Below are 16757 nucleotides of genomic sequence, written 5' to 3' on the forward strand. Positions count from 1 at the left end.
TTGCATTTGAGTACCATTTTTCAATCATAAATAAATAACGTGTGTGTTTATTTGTATGTGTTTTAACAGTAGCTAATGGTTTACATGAAACAGTTTTGAATTATTAATTTTCTTGTCATGCCACAGTGTTGATTTACTGAGATCCTAACTAAAAGTCATATTTTAATGGGTCCAATGCCACTTGCATAAAAGGATCTTTATCCCACTTATAGAACAAATTATAGTTAAAGCAAGAGCAAATATGTTTGGCATCTTTTTTTCTTGTTTTCTGATAAACAAAATGTTTTTATATCTTTAAATTTTAAGGGACTCTGATTTCATATTGTAAGAAAAGAAATAAAACTTAATTTGTGTCAAATAGTCTAATACTCTCTCTATAGTTTGTAGAAAAGAAGTTTGGATTGTTCCCTAACAAAGATACTCTCTACTGGAACCTGCAATGAAACACAGGGAATAGCTCCAACTCAGCCTCTCTCCCTCTCACCACTAACCAATGGTGAAAGGAAATGAGAATGTCTAACTTGCTTTGAAAACTGACATCCTAAATCTCTAAAACTCTTATTTTCCACATTCAATTCTATGGCTGGATATTCTTTCCTCTTCTAATTCCACTACTCTTTTTAGTTTTACCTATTACAACCACTTTCCGTATTGTAGCTATTTCCCAGATGCCATTTCAAAGGATAACAAATGTTATGTTACTTTTATTGTCCCCATGGCTCCAACACTTCCCAAGGTATTTCCAGCTCAAAGAAACAGACGCTCACACTGTAGCATTTCATAGGAAAGACAGAATAGGAATGACTGTTATTAACCTCTGTAGAACACTCCTCTCAACTCCTCCTGAGCTCCTCCTGTGAGACTCAACTGGTTTCTCAGAAACCCACTAGGTCTTCTGACAATCCCCTTTGCAGACCAGATGTATCTGTCTCTTGATGCTACAATATAAAACTATATTTTTCCTTATAGACTAGGATCATCTATCATGACAATGCACTTTCGGGAACACAATTTAATTTTATTAAGCACAACTGCTTTATAGCTGGCTTCATAGGCATACTGTGTCTTCCAGGCAAAGGCAGATATAAAACTTCTCACAAGGAGAGATTAATCCTATTATTAGATGATCTGTTATTCTCATTAATTGCACAACTATAAAGTTCATTGAAACAGAAACTAGGGAAGATTTTGTAGGATGCTGATTCAAAGATTTAAACAGCTAATGGAAGATACCTTTAATGTAATTTTATTGACATTCTTTTCAACCCCAGAGACAAAATTTCTAAAATCACTTGGACATCTGGTAAAGATATCACTGACATTCTTGGATATGTGGGATCATGTATATTCTGCAGGGCTAAAAAGGTCAAAATTGGGATGTCTGGATAAAGTTGGGCTCACTTAGGCACCTGCTCTTCTGGTCTACTTATCCTCGCTTGCCCAACTGAGCAGGCATTAGCAGGAGCAGATCCCATAAAGAGATCTGCTGAGTGCTTCAATAACACTGGGCATCTTAAATAATTCTAAATGTAATTTTTGTTAAGTTGCCTTGATCCATAAATATCTATTCGAGTATCTTTTGTAGTTTTGATCTTGATGAGGACCATTCTGTGACGAAATTATGGCACATAGTAATCAAAGAAAAACTACAGCTCATTTTGTTAAATCATACCACACAATAAAACACTACAATAAGCTATCTTTAGTACAAAAACAGAGCTAAAAATTAAAAGAATTAACATCTCAACTTTTGATTGAGGATCAGTACAAATAAATTTAAAAACAAAAAAGTGTGAGACAAATATCACTAGTCAGTTTTCTTTTGCTTTAACACGCTAAATAGCTGCTCTGGATATTTACTTAACCTTTGTCTCTTCTGCATTGTTTCCTGACTTACCTGCAGTTGGAGTGGGCCTAAGCCTGGTGTTGCTGCGGCAGCAGCTGCCATGGTAGTTGGGATCAGCTGAACAGGGTAAGGGTCACCTAAGTAAGAGAATAATAGAGGCGTCAGCACCTTTTATCTCCTCTCCACCTGCAAATTAAACTCATGCATTCACTCTTTCCAAAAGCCTTCTTTTGTGTGCCTTGCTGAGGCCTAATGAAAAGCTCTATTGTGCAGCCTTTTACTAACACTCTTTTCACAATTCTGGCTGAGAGAGGAATGTGAATAAAAGGCACAAGCAATTAAGGCGGAAACCTCATCCTTTTTTCATGATGTATTTAGGAAAATAGGAGGAAAAAGTGCACATTGATCAGAGAGCTGCACGTTATAACACACACACACACACACACACACACACCTGATAATCTTGATATGAGCACACCAACTCCTCAGCAAATTTAAAACGTTATTATAAAAAGAACTTTATTCTATTTTAACAAACTAAACTCTAAAGATTTAAGTCAAGTACCTTATCTTTCAACTGCTATGCTATTGTCTTGATTCAAATAGCCTCTTAAACAATGTCTCGTGGACAAATTCATAGTAAAGAAAACATTTTATTCAATTTTTAAGTTATTTATTTGTATCTTTATTATTCCAGAGACAAATGTTTATAAAAATAATTATAAAGAAAACAGAAAATAGATTGTTTCTCCCCAAAGGATTTCTGTTCGTGGGAATATCTAAAAAGATAAAAGTTTAGTAATTTGAAATTGATCTTAAAGTTTTAATACATATGATCTATAAAGATATAGAGACACACAAAAACATATATACATATACACACATACAGAAGATTATAATGTATATTTTTGAAGCAAATAAAAAATTTTTTTCTGCTTAGTAAAGAGTTGCAACAGATGTTTTACATAGAGGCCAATGATATGTTAACAGATAAGTACAATATTAGCCATTTGATATATGACCACAGCAAATAATTCAAAATAATAACTATAAGAACCATTTTACAATATATAAAACAACCTTTTGGAAATCTAATTTGTGAAAAACTTGTTGAATCTCAAATGCATGGAAATTTGACTGAAAATAACTGTTAATATATTCATTCAAAAATATTTATTGAGTATCTGCTATATGTTAAGCAGTGCTGTTGACACTAGAAACAGAGCTTTAAAGAAGACGAATGAGCAGAGGTGTATTAAGTGGGGATCTAAGGCAGCCTAAGCTTTGGTGTTCTGGGAAGGGCCCCTAGCAGTGTTCACAGGGTCAGATGTTTTTATATTTGTCAGCTTCCTTAATTTTTTCCTTTGTTGCGATTTCTTTTTATAAATGAATATTCTCTTTTGTAATGTATATATATATATATAAATAGGAAAGCCATATAGATATAATTTTCTGTTTTTATTCTTAAAGAAGACCCCTGCAAATTATATGTTTCAGGCTTCAAAATGCCTGAATGCACCTCTGCTGATTTGGCCTTCCCAGGACTAAAGCTTAATGGGGGGAAAAGATAAAGATAATTCAATGATTAGTATAAGACACAATGACTGTTAAGATAGGGAAGTGTATAAGGCTATGGACTACATTGTGGTGCCCAAGTCTAGTCTAAAAGGTCAAAGACAGCCTCTACGAAGAAGTCATGTTTAAGCTCAAACTTGAATTAAGTGAAAGCTAGCCAGGCAAAGAAGGGAAGGAAGAATGTTCCAGGAAAAGAAACAATTTCATGAAGACTCAAAGTGAAATGGGAGTGCTACATCAGAGCCAGTCCTTGTGTTGCTCAAGTATAGAGTGTAGGCAGGGAAGTAGACATAAATGCGGTTGGAGAGAGAATCAGGCCAGACTGTTATGGCTCTATAAAACATATTAAAGAATCTAAACTTTATCCTCTAGGATAAAGGAAACCATGGACATGAAAAGAAGATAGGTTGAGTACAATCACTTGGGCTAGAGGCTGGAAGCTGTAATCAGTAATAAAAAGATGCAGAACTCTGCATAATATCTAATAATGGTCTGGACTTGTCTGGTGATGTTTGGATGGAGAATGAAGGGGAGAGTCAAGTGATATTTAAGAAGCAGAACCGACAAAACTTAATGATTGTTTACATATGAGAGCAAGAGAAGACTCAAGGATGACTCCCAGGTTTTTCACCTGAACAGCTGATTAGAGAATGGAACTATTTGTTGGGTTTGCAAACATAGATGAGAAGCAAGATTGCCAGGTTGGGCTTGCTGTGGCGGGAGGTTAGGGAAAAGGAATAAAGAGCTCTGTTCTGGACATTTTAAGTTTGAAATTACGATCAAATATCGAAGTAGAGGTGTTCATTGAGGCACCTGATAAACCGATTAGGATTTTAGGGGACAAATCCACATAGGAGACATAAATTTTAAAGTGCTCAGCATATATCTGAAATTTAAAGCTATAAACTATTCAGGAGTTAACTGTAGATAAAAAAAGAGGTCCAAGGATTGGAGTGTGGGATACACTAACATTTACAGTCAGGGAGAAAGGTAACTAGTAGAAAAACTGAGGAGAAATGTAAATTTGGTGTTCCAGACACCAAGTAAAGAAAGATTTTCAGAAAGAGTGATGAATTTTTTCAAATGCTTGATTTAGTGGTTAGGAGTCATTGATAACTTCAACAAGGGCAGTGCAGGGGAGTGGAGGGTGAGAAAGCCTAACTGGAGTGAGAGTGATCGATAGAGGATGATTGAAAGAAAGGCACTGGAGGCAGTAAGTGTAGACAGACCCTTGCTTTTCAGAGTGAAGTTCTCAATGAACAGCACTGGCATCGCCTAGGAGTTTCTCAGAAATGTAGGATTTCAGACCCACCCCAAATCTACTGCGGCAGGCAGCCTCTAAGATGGAACCCCCAATGACTCCCACTTCCTGGTATTTGTGTCCTTGTGTACTTCCCTCCCCTTGAGTATAGGCTGAACCTAGTAACTGCTTTCTAATGAACAGAATAAGGCAAAATTGCTAAGATGTTACTTGTGAGACTGGGTTGCAAAAAGACTCTGGCTTTGTCTTACTTGCCCTTTCTCACCCCCAGCCTCTCTGTCTCTCTTGGAGCAAGCAGCTATGTTGTGAGCTGCCCTGCAGAGAGGATCACATAGGGAAGGACTGATGCATTCAGGCCAACAGCAAGCAGACATGAGGCCTGCCAAGCGCCAAAGGAGGGAGCTTGGAAGCCAACTCCTCCCCAAGGCAAGCCTAGAGAAAACCATAGTCCAGGCCAACACCTTGATTGCAGAAGTGAAAGATTCTGAGCCAGAGGTACCTAGCATGGCTATGTCCAAAGAAACGTTTGTTATTTTAGGCCACTAAGCTTTGGGTAATTTGTTAAAGCAGAAAGCATCTACCTTCTAAATTAGAATTTAAATTTTAACAAGATTCCCAATGATTTGTATGCATTTGAGAAGTGCTGGAGCAGCCAATTTCAGTAAGGTGTTTTGTAGTAGCTAGTGGAGGATGTGTGACCAAGAAAACTTTATTAAAAAGGTATATACTTGTAAAAATTATAGTATGCTTGTGCGCTAATGAGAAAGGCACAATAAATAGGGAAAAAACTGATGATACAAGAGAGATGACAATTGATAATATCTGATAAGGCTTTACTTATTACTCAGTATTTTTAATATTTAATCTAGAAAATGCTGTATCCGATTTTATAAAGTGAAGGGAATTTTAGATGTTTAAAAGCCAGATTTGTATTTAGGCAAACTAGCTAAAATAGCAAATATTATGATTATTAGAATTAACAATTTAAATACTTAAAACTGTAATTCATTTATATTCCTCATTTAATGAATGCAGTATGAAAACTAACTACAGCAAAAGTACAGAGGCCGTGGTGCTCTGCATGGTGATAATTCTTTTTATATACTTTACTTTCTCTGTTGAAAATTAATCAATTAATAAGTGCTTATAACATCTACCATGTGACCAGAGCTCTGCCTGGTGCTATGGGAGATAAAAACAACAAAACAAAAGAAAACTTAGTCTCCATCTACTATATGCCTATCTTTTCTAACTAAGTACTTATCTGAGCAGTACTGACCGTCAGTGAGTGCCATAGGAGTTAAGGGAGAACTAATTCCAGGTTTCAATCCTTAGAGAATAAAGGTGAAAATAAGAGTGAGCTTGGCCGGGAAGATTTGCAGGTGGAGGGGAAGACATGTTTTAGGTAGGATGAAATGCATCAAAATATGAGTATGAGAGGCTGAAGGAATGGAGAGAAAACCAGTTTAAGTGATAGGTGATAAAGGGAAAAGAGATTGAAAGCAGGGAGTTGAAAAACTTTTCATACTCCAGACTTGATATTTGCATATCAAAAGGCAGCGGATATGAAATGAAGTTTACAAGTTTCATTAAAGAGGTTAAGAAGGAGAAGGTCTTAAAGATGACCCACTCTTTAACTAGGGACACACACTTAAACTGAATTTGGATGGATGGCAAACACCCTCATAGGAGCTCTGGGCTTCCCAATTACTAGCATCTAATTGTTAATAACAAATTGAGTATTATATGAACATTTAGAGCTCACTAGTTAAAATCTGGACTATTCCACAATGTTTTACAAAATGCATATATTAGAATCTTATCTTTCTTCATTTCCTAAATTCATAAATCTATACTAGTGAAATGAATATAATTATCTTTCCCTTGCATAACTACTGTTATACACATGCCATACTGTACATGTATATGTAAATGTATATATATATATATATATATATACACATATGAAATGTATATACAAGCTAAATAAGTTTATATATGTGTTATGGGCTGAATTGTGTCCCCCCAGAATTTATATGTTAAAGTACTAACCCTGCAGTATCTCAGAATGTATGTTTTTGGATTTAGGGCCTTTAAGAGGTAATTAAAGTAAAATGAAGTCACATGAGTGGGTTCTAATTCAATATGACTGGTGTCCTTATAAAAAGAGATTAGGACACAAACAACACAGACGGAGGGACAACTATGTGAGGACAGACGGAGAAGACAGCTATCTACAAGACAAAGAAAGAGGCCTCAGAATGAAATCCAGCCTGTTGACACCTTTGATCTCGGAATTCTGGCTTCCAGAATTGTGACAGAATAAATTTCGGTTGTTTAAGCCACTCAGTTTGTGGTATTTTGTTATGGCAGCCCTAGCAAACTAATACAATATGTTTGTCATATACTGCCTTTTGTCAATGTATTTGATGTTTAAGTGAACTGGAGAAAATGAAAGACTGGCACAGCAGGAATCGAAAAGACTACTACAGCTATTATATATTTTTAATCATACATAGTTTCCAAGATATAAATATATAATCATAAATACGATATCAATTAATTTCAAATGGTTTGTGTCTGAGAAACCACATTATTACAACTATCTCCATCCAACACACAAACACACATAACTTGAAGCATGTCTACATCATTCCCAATTTTTCAGGCCCAGAATATCCAGAACTGGTTTGATTGAAATTTGCCCCAAGTTACTAAGTAAATACAAATATAATAACTGTGAAAATTGTTAATATAGCAATATAACACTTAATCAAGGAAATTCAAAATATATTACATGCATGTGTCAGAGTTTTAAAGAGGAATCTATAAGACTTCACAAACAAGGTTAAGGGTAGTTCTTAATGGCAAAAGAGAAATTCAGAAACTGCTGGGGAAAAAAAGATATTTCACTGAAGTAATTACTGTCATCTATTTGTGCTATCCCTCAATTTACTGTACTAAAAAAATATTACAACAGGTTTAATTTGTAAATACCTCATGAGGTACCCAGTAAAAATTAGATAATGGAAAATTCTGACTTTTAAAGTTCAACCATGTCTAAGTTATTCTAATTGACTTTCAACTAGTTAAAGTAATTTCTTTTACTCTTTCCTAGGTTTTAACCATTTGAAAAGTTTTTCCCTAAGCCTTTCCAAAGTTAATTTGCTTTTTATTTCAAAGCCAAGTATGGAAAATTCTAGCTCAAAACTAAAATTTTTCAAAAAGTTGAAAAATATACCGAGGTATGTTAGTCAGTTGTTTTCAGAATACAACCCAGCTTATAGTATCTACTTATACAAGTGATATAGCTAATAACCCAATAACCATTCAGAAAGCATGTTAATTGCATTATTATTAAAGTAATGAATATATAAATAATAATTATCTCTAGTGACACACATTTTTATGCTACAAAACACAGAGTAAGAAAAGCAATATTTTCCAACAATGTTATTCAGACTGAGAAAGATTGTCAAAAGCAAGTATGTTCTTACCCAGGGTCAATGACATACACCCTTCATCCACTGAACTAATATAAAAGTGCTGGAAAGTTTCATGGCACCATCTTCACTGAAATAAGAAGACTCGTTCCTTTATTAGCCTTCCATAGTTTTTTGTTTGTGTTTTTATTCCTCGACAAATACCAGATTACCTGACAGATCACCTTCTCTAGGTGCCGGGAAATGTAAAAATTAAAACCTACCCACATGCATACACACACAATCCCTGCCCTACAAGAGTTCCTAGCCAAGTGAGGGGGATAAACACATAAACCGATCCAACGATACAACGAGCGAAGTAGAAGAGTGTAGGAGATATTCTGGAAACCTCCAGGAAAGAAGAAGTTAACCTGAAAAGAGTGTCAGGGAAGGTTATTTGTTAAAGTGTCTCTTAAAAATTGGCTACTTTCACTAACAGATTATCTTTCAGGACCATTTTACCACCTCCTTTCCAAGTCTTCTAACTGCTAGAGCGGCCCACCAGTAGGCCCCCACCACTTACTGCAACCAGGATTGCTCTTACTAATTGTCTTCTCAGAGTGGTGCTTAAAACATCCTGCTCTCACCATCCTAACTTCCAGGCGGAGGGAGTTCTGTAGGAGTCTAAGAAAGAAGGAAGTGAAAAAGGACACTATGAATGGAACTTTTGAAGGAAGTTGCTTTCTTTCATCTCATGGGCCAATAGACAAATTGGTGGGTTACTTCTGCTTGGGAGGAGCCCCTGGACATTCACAGGGCAGTGCTAACAATAACCACTAACCTATATGGCCCCTACTTGCAGGGATATTTTAATCCTCCCAGTGTATCTGATGCAGAAGAGAATGTTAAACTATGCAGCTAAAGAAGCAGGTAGAACACATTTTGGCAGAGTCTTGTATTTTACTTTGAAGGTGATGTTAAGTCACTGAAAGATTTTGAGCAGGAAGGTGACATAGTCTGATTTGTGTTGTAGATAGATCACTTTTGTAGCAAGGGATGGAATCGATTGGAAGAGGGAGAGACTGGAGACAAATAGACATGTTAAAAACTATTGCAGTAAATCAAGTGGGAAATGATAATGGCCTAAACTAATCATAAGGGAAAGAGAGGAGGGAACAGATTTGGGAGACAGACTTAATGACCAATTGGATGACAGAAAAGAGATACAGAGGGAAAAAAAATCATAGTTTGGGTTTATATTTTATTTTCATACATGCTTTAGAAAAAAAGTTATTTTTTAATCAGATAGTTATTCAATTGTTCCAACATCATTTTTTAATAACTCAATATTCTCCCACTGATTTAAAATGCGTGCACCTAATATTTGTTGACTTTTAACACTCTGTTAAAATATTTTACGTACGTGTACATATGAATGTACATACATACATCCAAATAGATATGAATATGTTTACTTGTGTGTTTATGAAATCTCATTTAGTCTTCATAACAACTCAATATGGTAGATATTATTCTCATTCTACAAATTAAAAAAATGTTAAAGATCTCACAGTTAGGAAGTACGATAGTCCTTACTATTTTGATAAAAAATACTAAGTTTTAGAAAACATCATGGACTATTTTTAGAACATTATGCAAATAAACACTTCAATTTTCAACATAGATATATTAATTTAATGTATATCTACTTGATATATGTAATGATATCACATGTATCAAACACCAAATGGAGGACACAAAGAAATAAAAGGTATAGTCCTTGCCTTCATGACACTTATTACACTTATGACTTATGACTTATGACACTTAAGACTTATAATTGCCAAATTATATGAACACTGTTGTGCAATGGCTGATACTATTAATGACTCTCTCCTTCTCTAAGTACATCAATACTCTCTTGACTTTTGTGACAACATGCTCTTCTGGTTCTCCTCATACTTGTTCACGCTGACTTTATGATGTCTGCAATAGGCTGTTCTACCTTCCTCCACTCACCCCTTAAATATTGGTATTCCTTCAAGTCTAATCCTTGGCACTTGGCTTTTCTCATTCTACTAAATAATCTGAATGATCTCATCCAATCTCGTGGTCCAACTACCATACACAGTCTAATATATTCCAAATCAGTGACTCCAGCCTAGACCTTTCCCATTGCTGTTTGGACAATACCCCTTAGTTGTCCCATAGGAAGTTCAATCTTCACATGTACAAAACTTAATTCATCATTTTTCTTGCAAAATCAACTTCTACTCCTGTTATTTCTCTCTCATTTGTGACACCTGGCCACCTAGGCTATAAATATGAAAGCATCCTTGATTTCTCCCTCCTTTCACCCTCCATGGCCAACCAATTATAAGCTTTGTTTTTTTAACTCCCAGCCTTTCATTTCTTACTACTGGAAGAGCCTCCAAGTCAGTCTCCCAGGCTCCAGTCCTCTGCTAAAGAAATTAATTCTCTACTCAGCTTCCAGTGGCACTTGTTACAGGCGCACAGTAAATATTAATTGGTTGTATTTAAAGTGTAATAAATATTTACTGATTATATACTATGTGTTAAGGACTGAAAAGTTCAAAAGTGAACAAGAAAGGTATGCCTTGATATGGATGTATGGACGGATTGATGGATGAGTAAATGCCAGTAAGATCTCAATTCTGGATTTTAGCCCTTCAACGGTTTTTCAGTTCCTCCAGCAGATAAGATCTATAAATATATCCCTGATTTGGTCTTTTCTTATGTCCTCAAACTGTCCTTCATTTCTCCCCTTATAGTTTACTCTCACCACTGACCTGCTTATAGGTCCTTGTACATCCTATTCCATCTCTTGATTTCTGGCCCTTGTCCAGGCTGTTTCTTCTGCCTGGAATGTTGTTTCTGTATCCCTCTAGCTCCAAACTTCTCCAGTTGTTTAGCTGCCCTGCATGCTTAGGATTTGAGTTAGGGGTCCTTACTCCAAGAAGCCTTCCCTGACACCTTTCACCATTCTTAGATTTGAATTCATCACCTTTCCTCTGACTTCTGTTAAAATTCTATGTGTCTCTCTATCATATTACATCTGTTTTTATACCATTCTCCCCAACTAGACTATGAGCATCCTAAAGGCAGGGATTATGTCTTACTCATCTTTAAATCCCCAGTTCCTGCCTTGCCATTTAAGGCTAAGTGTTTATTGACTGAATAAATGAAGGAATAATTTATTTATCCAAGAAATTAACAAATATCAAGCACAGGAGACCATTATTCCCATATCAAAAGATTAAGGTTTAGCAGAAGAAACAGATTGTAAGCAAATCATTATACAAATAAGGAACAAATTAGTTTTCTGTACAGGGTTTAATTCAAACAATAATGATGTTTTAGATCAACTGCCAATGATACAAAGGAAGGATAGTAAATGGAGAGGGAAAGAGAAGCTTAGATTTTGAAGATATGAGAAAATAAGGAGCTGAAGGAGGTGGTTAAAAATCTTCTGTAACATATTTTCACCCATCAAACAATTCTTTTATAATTCATAATTGATCTCTTTTATAAATTTTGACTTTAAAAGCAATTCATACCCCCTTGGGTATTAAAAGTAAGTAATATGAATTTCCTCAATCTTAAAATGATTTCTGTTCATTCACAAGAACCCACTATTGTGATGTCATTACAGCACCTGAGCATGGTCAAGGTGTCTACCAGAAAAGAAGTTATATATAAACAAATGGTAAAAACAAAACCCTCCATCATGGTGATTATTTCAAATCCCCGAAGACTCTGAAATCCAAGTAAGTTGAACTTTGCTTTCTTATAGCAATAAGCTCAACTATACTTCTTCCTTCATTTTAGGTAGTTAAATTTATAGTCATTTTCCTAAATCATCTTGTAGAGCTCAAGAAGTTCAGAACAACTGATATGGTATACATAAGTAAAGGTGAAGGGGCTTTTTTAAAAAAATTCTTTTGAGGAAGATTAGCCCTGAGCTAACATCTGCTGCCAATCCTCCTCTTTTTGCTGAGGAAGATTGGCCCTGAGCTAACATCCATGCCCATCCTCCTCTATATGTGGGATGCCTGCCACAGCATGGCTTGATAAGCAATGCACAGGTCTGCACCCAGGATCTGAACACAAGAACCCTGGGCCACTGAAGCATAAGGTGCAAACTTAACTACTGCGCCACCAGGCTGGCCCCAGAGGGGCTTTTAAATGCAGAAAATCTGTAAAGTCTTTCTAGATTTGCAAGAATAGAATAATATGACTCTAATATTTGAAACTTTTTATGAGAAATACTAATATTTTGTAGTAACCCATAAAATGGTAAGTAATGAATATAAATATTTCATAGGAATTTTATTTGAAAAAGTAAAATTAATAAATTATCTCTTGTTTCACTCTAGCTATTTTAAAATAAGATATTTTGAGGTAATTGTTAGCTCTTAACTGCTCTGTCACAGGCTAACTTTTTTCAGTTAGAGAGATTTTTTTTAATAAAAAATATTTTTATGTCTTTTTAATGTAGCATAGCAAATGAAAACTTTATCCTACTTAATTTAATAGTTACCTAGTCGGCTAGTTTAGTGAGAGATTAATTTATAAACTTTTTAAGAAACACCTCTCAAAAAGGGAAGACATTTCTGCATATTAAAGATTTAGCTTTCTTTCTTCACCTCTTGCCCATAAATTTAATAAATTCTAGTACCAACGAAAATTCCTGTGTTAATTATCTAAGAAACCTGAGTATCCCTGAAAAGGTGACAATGAATCAAAGAAGTCTCCTTTTCCTTCAGTATTCCAGCATTACCACTGAGGCAACATTTAAGCTACTGCACAATAACTCATTTTAAGCTGCTCAAAGAGAATCATTAATTAAAGAACTGCTTCTATATCCAGATCTATATTAGACTACTATGTCTAAATTGTGCCTCTGTGTCTTATGAAGAAAGGAATAGCACAGAGAAAAACATCTAAAATGATTAAGATATTACAAAGTAGGGATCTGGAAGAGGGGCATTCGTACAAGCCATTTCAGACCAAATCAAATGCTATTTCTCTTTTATGTTCCACTTTTAATATGAAAGGTTAGCACGCATTTCATTTCTGATATCCTTTACAGCCTTTCCACTTTTCTATTAGGATTTTTGATAGACATCCTTCCTCCTGGAATATATCCGGAGTCTGTGATCTGCAGGTTGAGAACAGGAAGCTTCCTAAACCACAGTGACAATAAGCCTGTGGAATATACATTTGGGCTGACTCCCAGCCTAGAGTTTTCTACTACAATGGCAAATTTTAGCCCTGTGGAAACTAAGAAATGCTATGGAATTTCCCCTCTCTCTAAAATATGAAAAACACGTAATGCAAATGTCTCGAATGGTCCGAAGTATAGTGACCTAGAACAGACAAACTCCTGAAGTTTGTCTACAATATTTACAGTCTTAAACAATGCTACAATAAACATTGTTGTGTGCACACACCTGCCCCAAGGAGTTCTTCATATAACCACTTCCCTATCTCTGGGGAGAGGGATTACAGGAGTGTATGCGTGTAGGCAAATAACTTTTAGTTTGTGTTTTCTATAATTCTAAATTGTTTGAGGTTTGTGCAGTCAGCAAGTGCTATCTTTAATATATTAGAAAAAATGTGAAAGGTTGTTATGAGCTAACTATATATATATAGGTATAAGAAAAGTTTAAATATATTATTTGAAAATAGACCTAAAGTAAACTATTAGGGAAACAATACTGTTTAGAAAGCAGCTGTAGTTCTCCTTGTCCTTTCCACTGGCTGGAATGGGGATATTCTAGCTGGAGAAGACACCTAAGACCATGAGGTGGGAGCCACAATATGTGGAAGGCAGTATAATAAATAAGAGAACACGCCTGGGACCTGATAGCTCGAAGCTATCATATGAGCAACGCTTGGACTATTATATGAGTGAAAAATATTATTTTGGCCTGTTACGGTAACTAAACCTAACACAGTGTCTGATTCCACATGGTATTCCAAGAACATGACTTGTTCAGTCTTCCTGGAAGATACACATCTATTGTAGAGTTAGAAGCAAAAGGCTATCGTAGCCTGTTTTAATAAATATTTTTCCTGCTTCCATGCTTTCCTATCAACATTATGACTAACGTTTGCCTTCTATTAGAGCTTTCTATGGTGAAAGAGCACGCTTACTGGAGAAGAGAGTTGTAAAATATTGTTAACAGTTACATTTATTTGAATAAAATAATATACTGCTCTTCTAGGCTTATACTTCAGTTAGTGTGAATTTAATACTGAGATGAGATTCCACGTGAGCTGTGGCAATAAAAATATGAACCTAGAATTTGGAGGGTTAGGCTGGACGATGGCAAAACTACATTTTGAGACCCCTTGGCTGAGAGCAGAGTGTCGCGAGCCAAGCACTCCTTCCACTGGACACATCTACGTTACCAAGAATGAGAATCACGTCAAAAAGAAAACACTGAGCTGAAGGGGATTATATTTAAATTGAACGACATTCTCAACTTCTTAACTGTTAAAAAGTAAACAAGATGGATTAAAAGATTAGACATAGTGTAATAAAATCTGAGGAATTTATCAAAGAAAGGGCTTTGCCTTTTTTGTTTGCTTGCATGTGTGTGTTTTGGTAGTGTGTGTGGGGGGGGCAAGGGATAAGAATGGATCAAACACTGGTTACTAATATAGTGCAGTTATCACCTCATGAAGTTATGATGCTTAAAGTTAATTATGTCTCTATGTTTTATAAACAATAAGGCACAATATAAGCTGTTATTTTTATAGCAAGTTATGACACTTGGTCACAATAAAGACATATACATCTCTCTTTTCTCAAGTGATAAATCTTGTAAAAAATATTATAAACTCTATTTTTTAGAAAAAAAATATTTTATTGACCTAGAAACATTTCTCCCATGAGAACTGGAGGGTGGTTGTCACCATTTAATCATGAAACGTCATACTTTTTTGTACTCAGTTCTCTTTATTTTTTAATCATTTCATATTTTTATGTGACTAATTTAACTTCCCCCAGATGAGAATTTAAATGATTGGCTGTTCAGTTACCAAAGCTATTCTTTACAAAAACAAATATTCACAAAGCTCTACAACTCAGTCAGGTTCACCCAAAGTCATTGGTTTCTAAGATTTGGGGAGAGGAAGGGAAGGAAGGGCAAGAGCTGGTCACAAGAATTCTAACACACAGAAACACAGAAGCCTGAAGACATGATTACGTCCTCTTCTCTCTGCTTATTTGCAAAGACTCTACAGTATGTGATCCTGACAACACATGTTTCCTATTTTGTCAGTTTGATAAAAGCGTTCTGTACCATGTCAATGGTTTTTAGCTTGTGATTTGGTGATTGTTTCAGCACTGATTGTCAATGACCTGTATGTCAGCTGACACAGCTGACACAGTTAAGTCAGAAATTAGCATGCAGTCTCCTAAAATGCCAGACACATGGACCCGTTGCACAAGAAAGATATAACAGAACCCACATGATCCCCCATTAAACAATGAAACATGTGACATTAACTAAAAACAGGAATACATCAGCAAATATGCCTGAGGAAGTTTATGGTATTTAACTTCTAAACATTAATTTTATTGTGGTGTATGAGGAACTAATTAACTAAGAGTTTCCTTTTTTATTGGAAGCGGAAATGCTGTTCAGAAAACTGATGAAGAGTAAATACGGCATATTTTATTAAGCTTGGCTCATCGACTTCTATTTATTTAAGCTAATCTCATAAGGCAATTAAATATTTCAATCAGTAACTTTATATGGCTATTTTATTTAGCACATTTCTGAAAAATTAATCAATGTGTTAAAATGCAGAATGAGTATGTGAATATATTTCTTGTTTCATACAGCCAAAACAATGACTAAATACATCTTCAAAAAAATCACATGATCTTTTCCAACAGGAGCTCTGATAAATAGACAAGTAGAAAATGACAATAGAAAAAGTTTAAAACTTGGTGATTATAATGAAAATAGTTAAGGTTAAGGTTATATCTACATGAAACAAATGTTTCCATCAGCACTGTAATATTTTTCTCTAAACAATTATATTTTCCTAGCCAGAGGAAGCCTCATGTCAGGTGTGGCAGAACGAATTTGATCCTAGCTAGGATATGGAATACAATTAATTGCTGGGTGTGGTTTTAGAATCTTTTTTTTTGGAAACATGATTTGTGTTTTGTTGGCATTATATACTCAGTATTTACCATTTATAAATAACGTAATAAGACAGACACAATGCTAGGCACTGTTGCATATATAATTCTATTTAATCTCTCTAACAATTCAGTAAAATGGGTATTATCAATCCATTCTGTAGATGAGGAAACTGAAGCTCAGCACCTTGCACAAGGATGATCAAAATAACAGAATGAGGCAAAACCTGATCCCAAGCCCATTCTTTTTCATTCCAAGCACTTCTCCATTAGTAGTTGCCTATTTGAGACTGGGTTAATTAAATCAAAACAAACAAAATAAACAACTGAATTCTGAAATCATATAGACAAAGGAATGAATTGCTATAGACAAACAAACCAACTGCTTATGTATATAATATTGTACATAGCCCTGTAAGAGTGCAAGACAAGTTTCTTATTCTGTTCTGTGGTTGTAATATGATAGGT

At 35.2% G+C, this 16757-nt stretch overlaps 1 protein-coding gene across 48 annotated transcripts in view; it reads right to left on the reverse strand.

Annotated features, from left to right (window-relative positions):
• Window positions 1-16757, reverse strand: part of SOX5 (SRY-box transcription factor 5) — a 947484-nt gene that overhangs the window by 100552 nt on the left and 830175 nt on the right. For all 48 annotated transcript variants that reach the window (XM_070620840.1, XM_070620831.1, XM_070620821.1 and 45 more), the window contains one exon: window positions 1898-1983. In XM_070620840.1, the coding sequence (XP_070476941.1) occupies window positions 1898-1983 (86 nt within the window). The remainder of the gene's footprint in view (window positions 1-1897; window positions 1984-16757) is intronic.

This window comes from Equus przewalskii, chromosome 5 (assembly GCF_037783145.1).
Source record: "Equus przewalskii isolate Varuska chromosome 5, EquPr2, whole genome shotgun sequence".
Classification (NCBI taxonomy): Eukaryota; Metazoa; Chordata; class Mammalia; order Perissodactyla; family Equidae; genus Equus; species Equus przewalskii.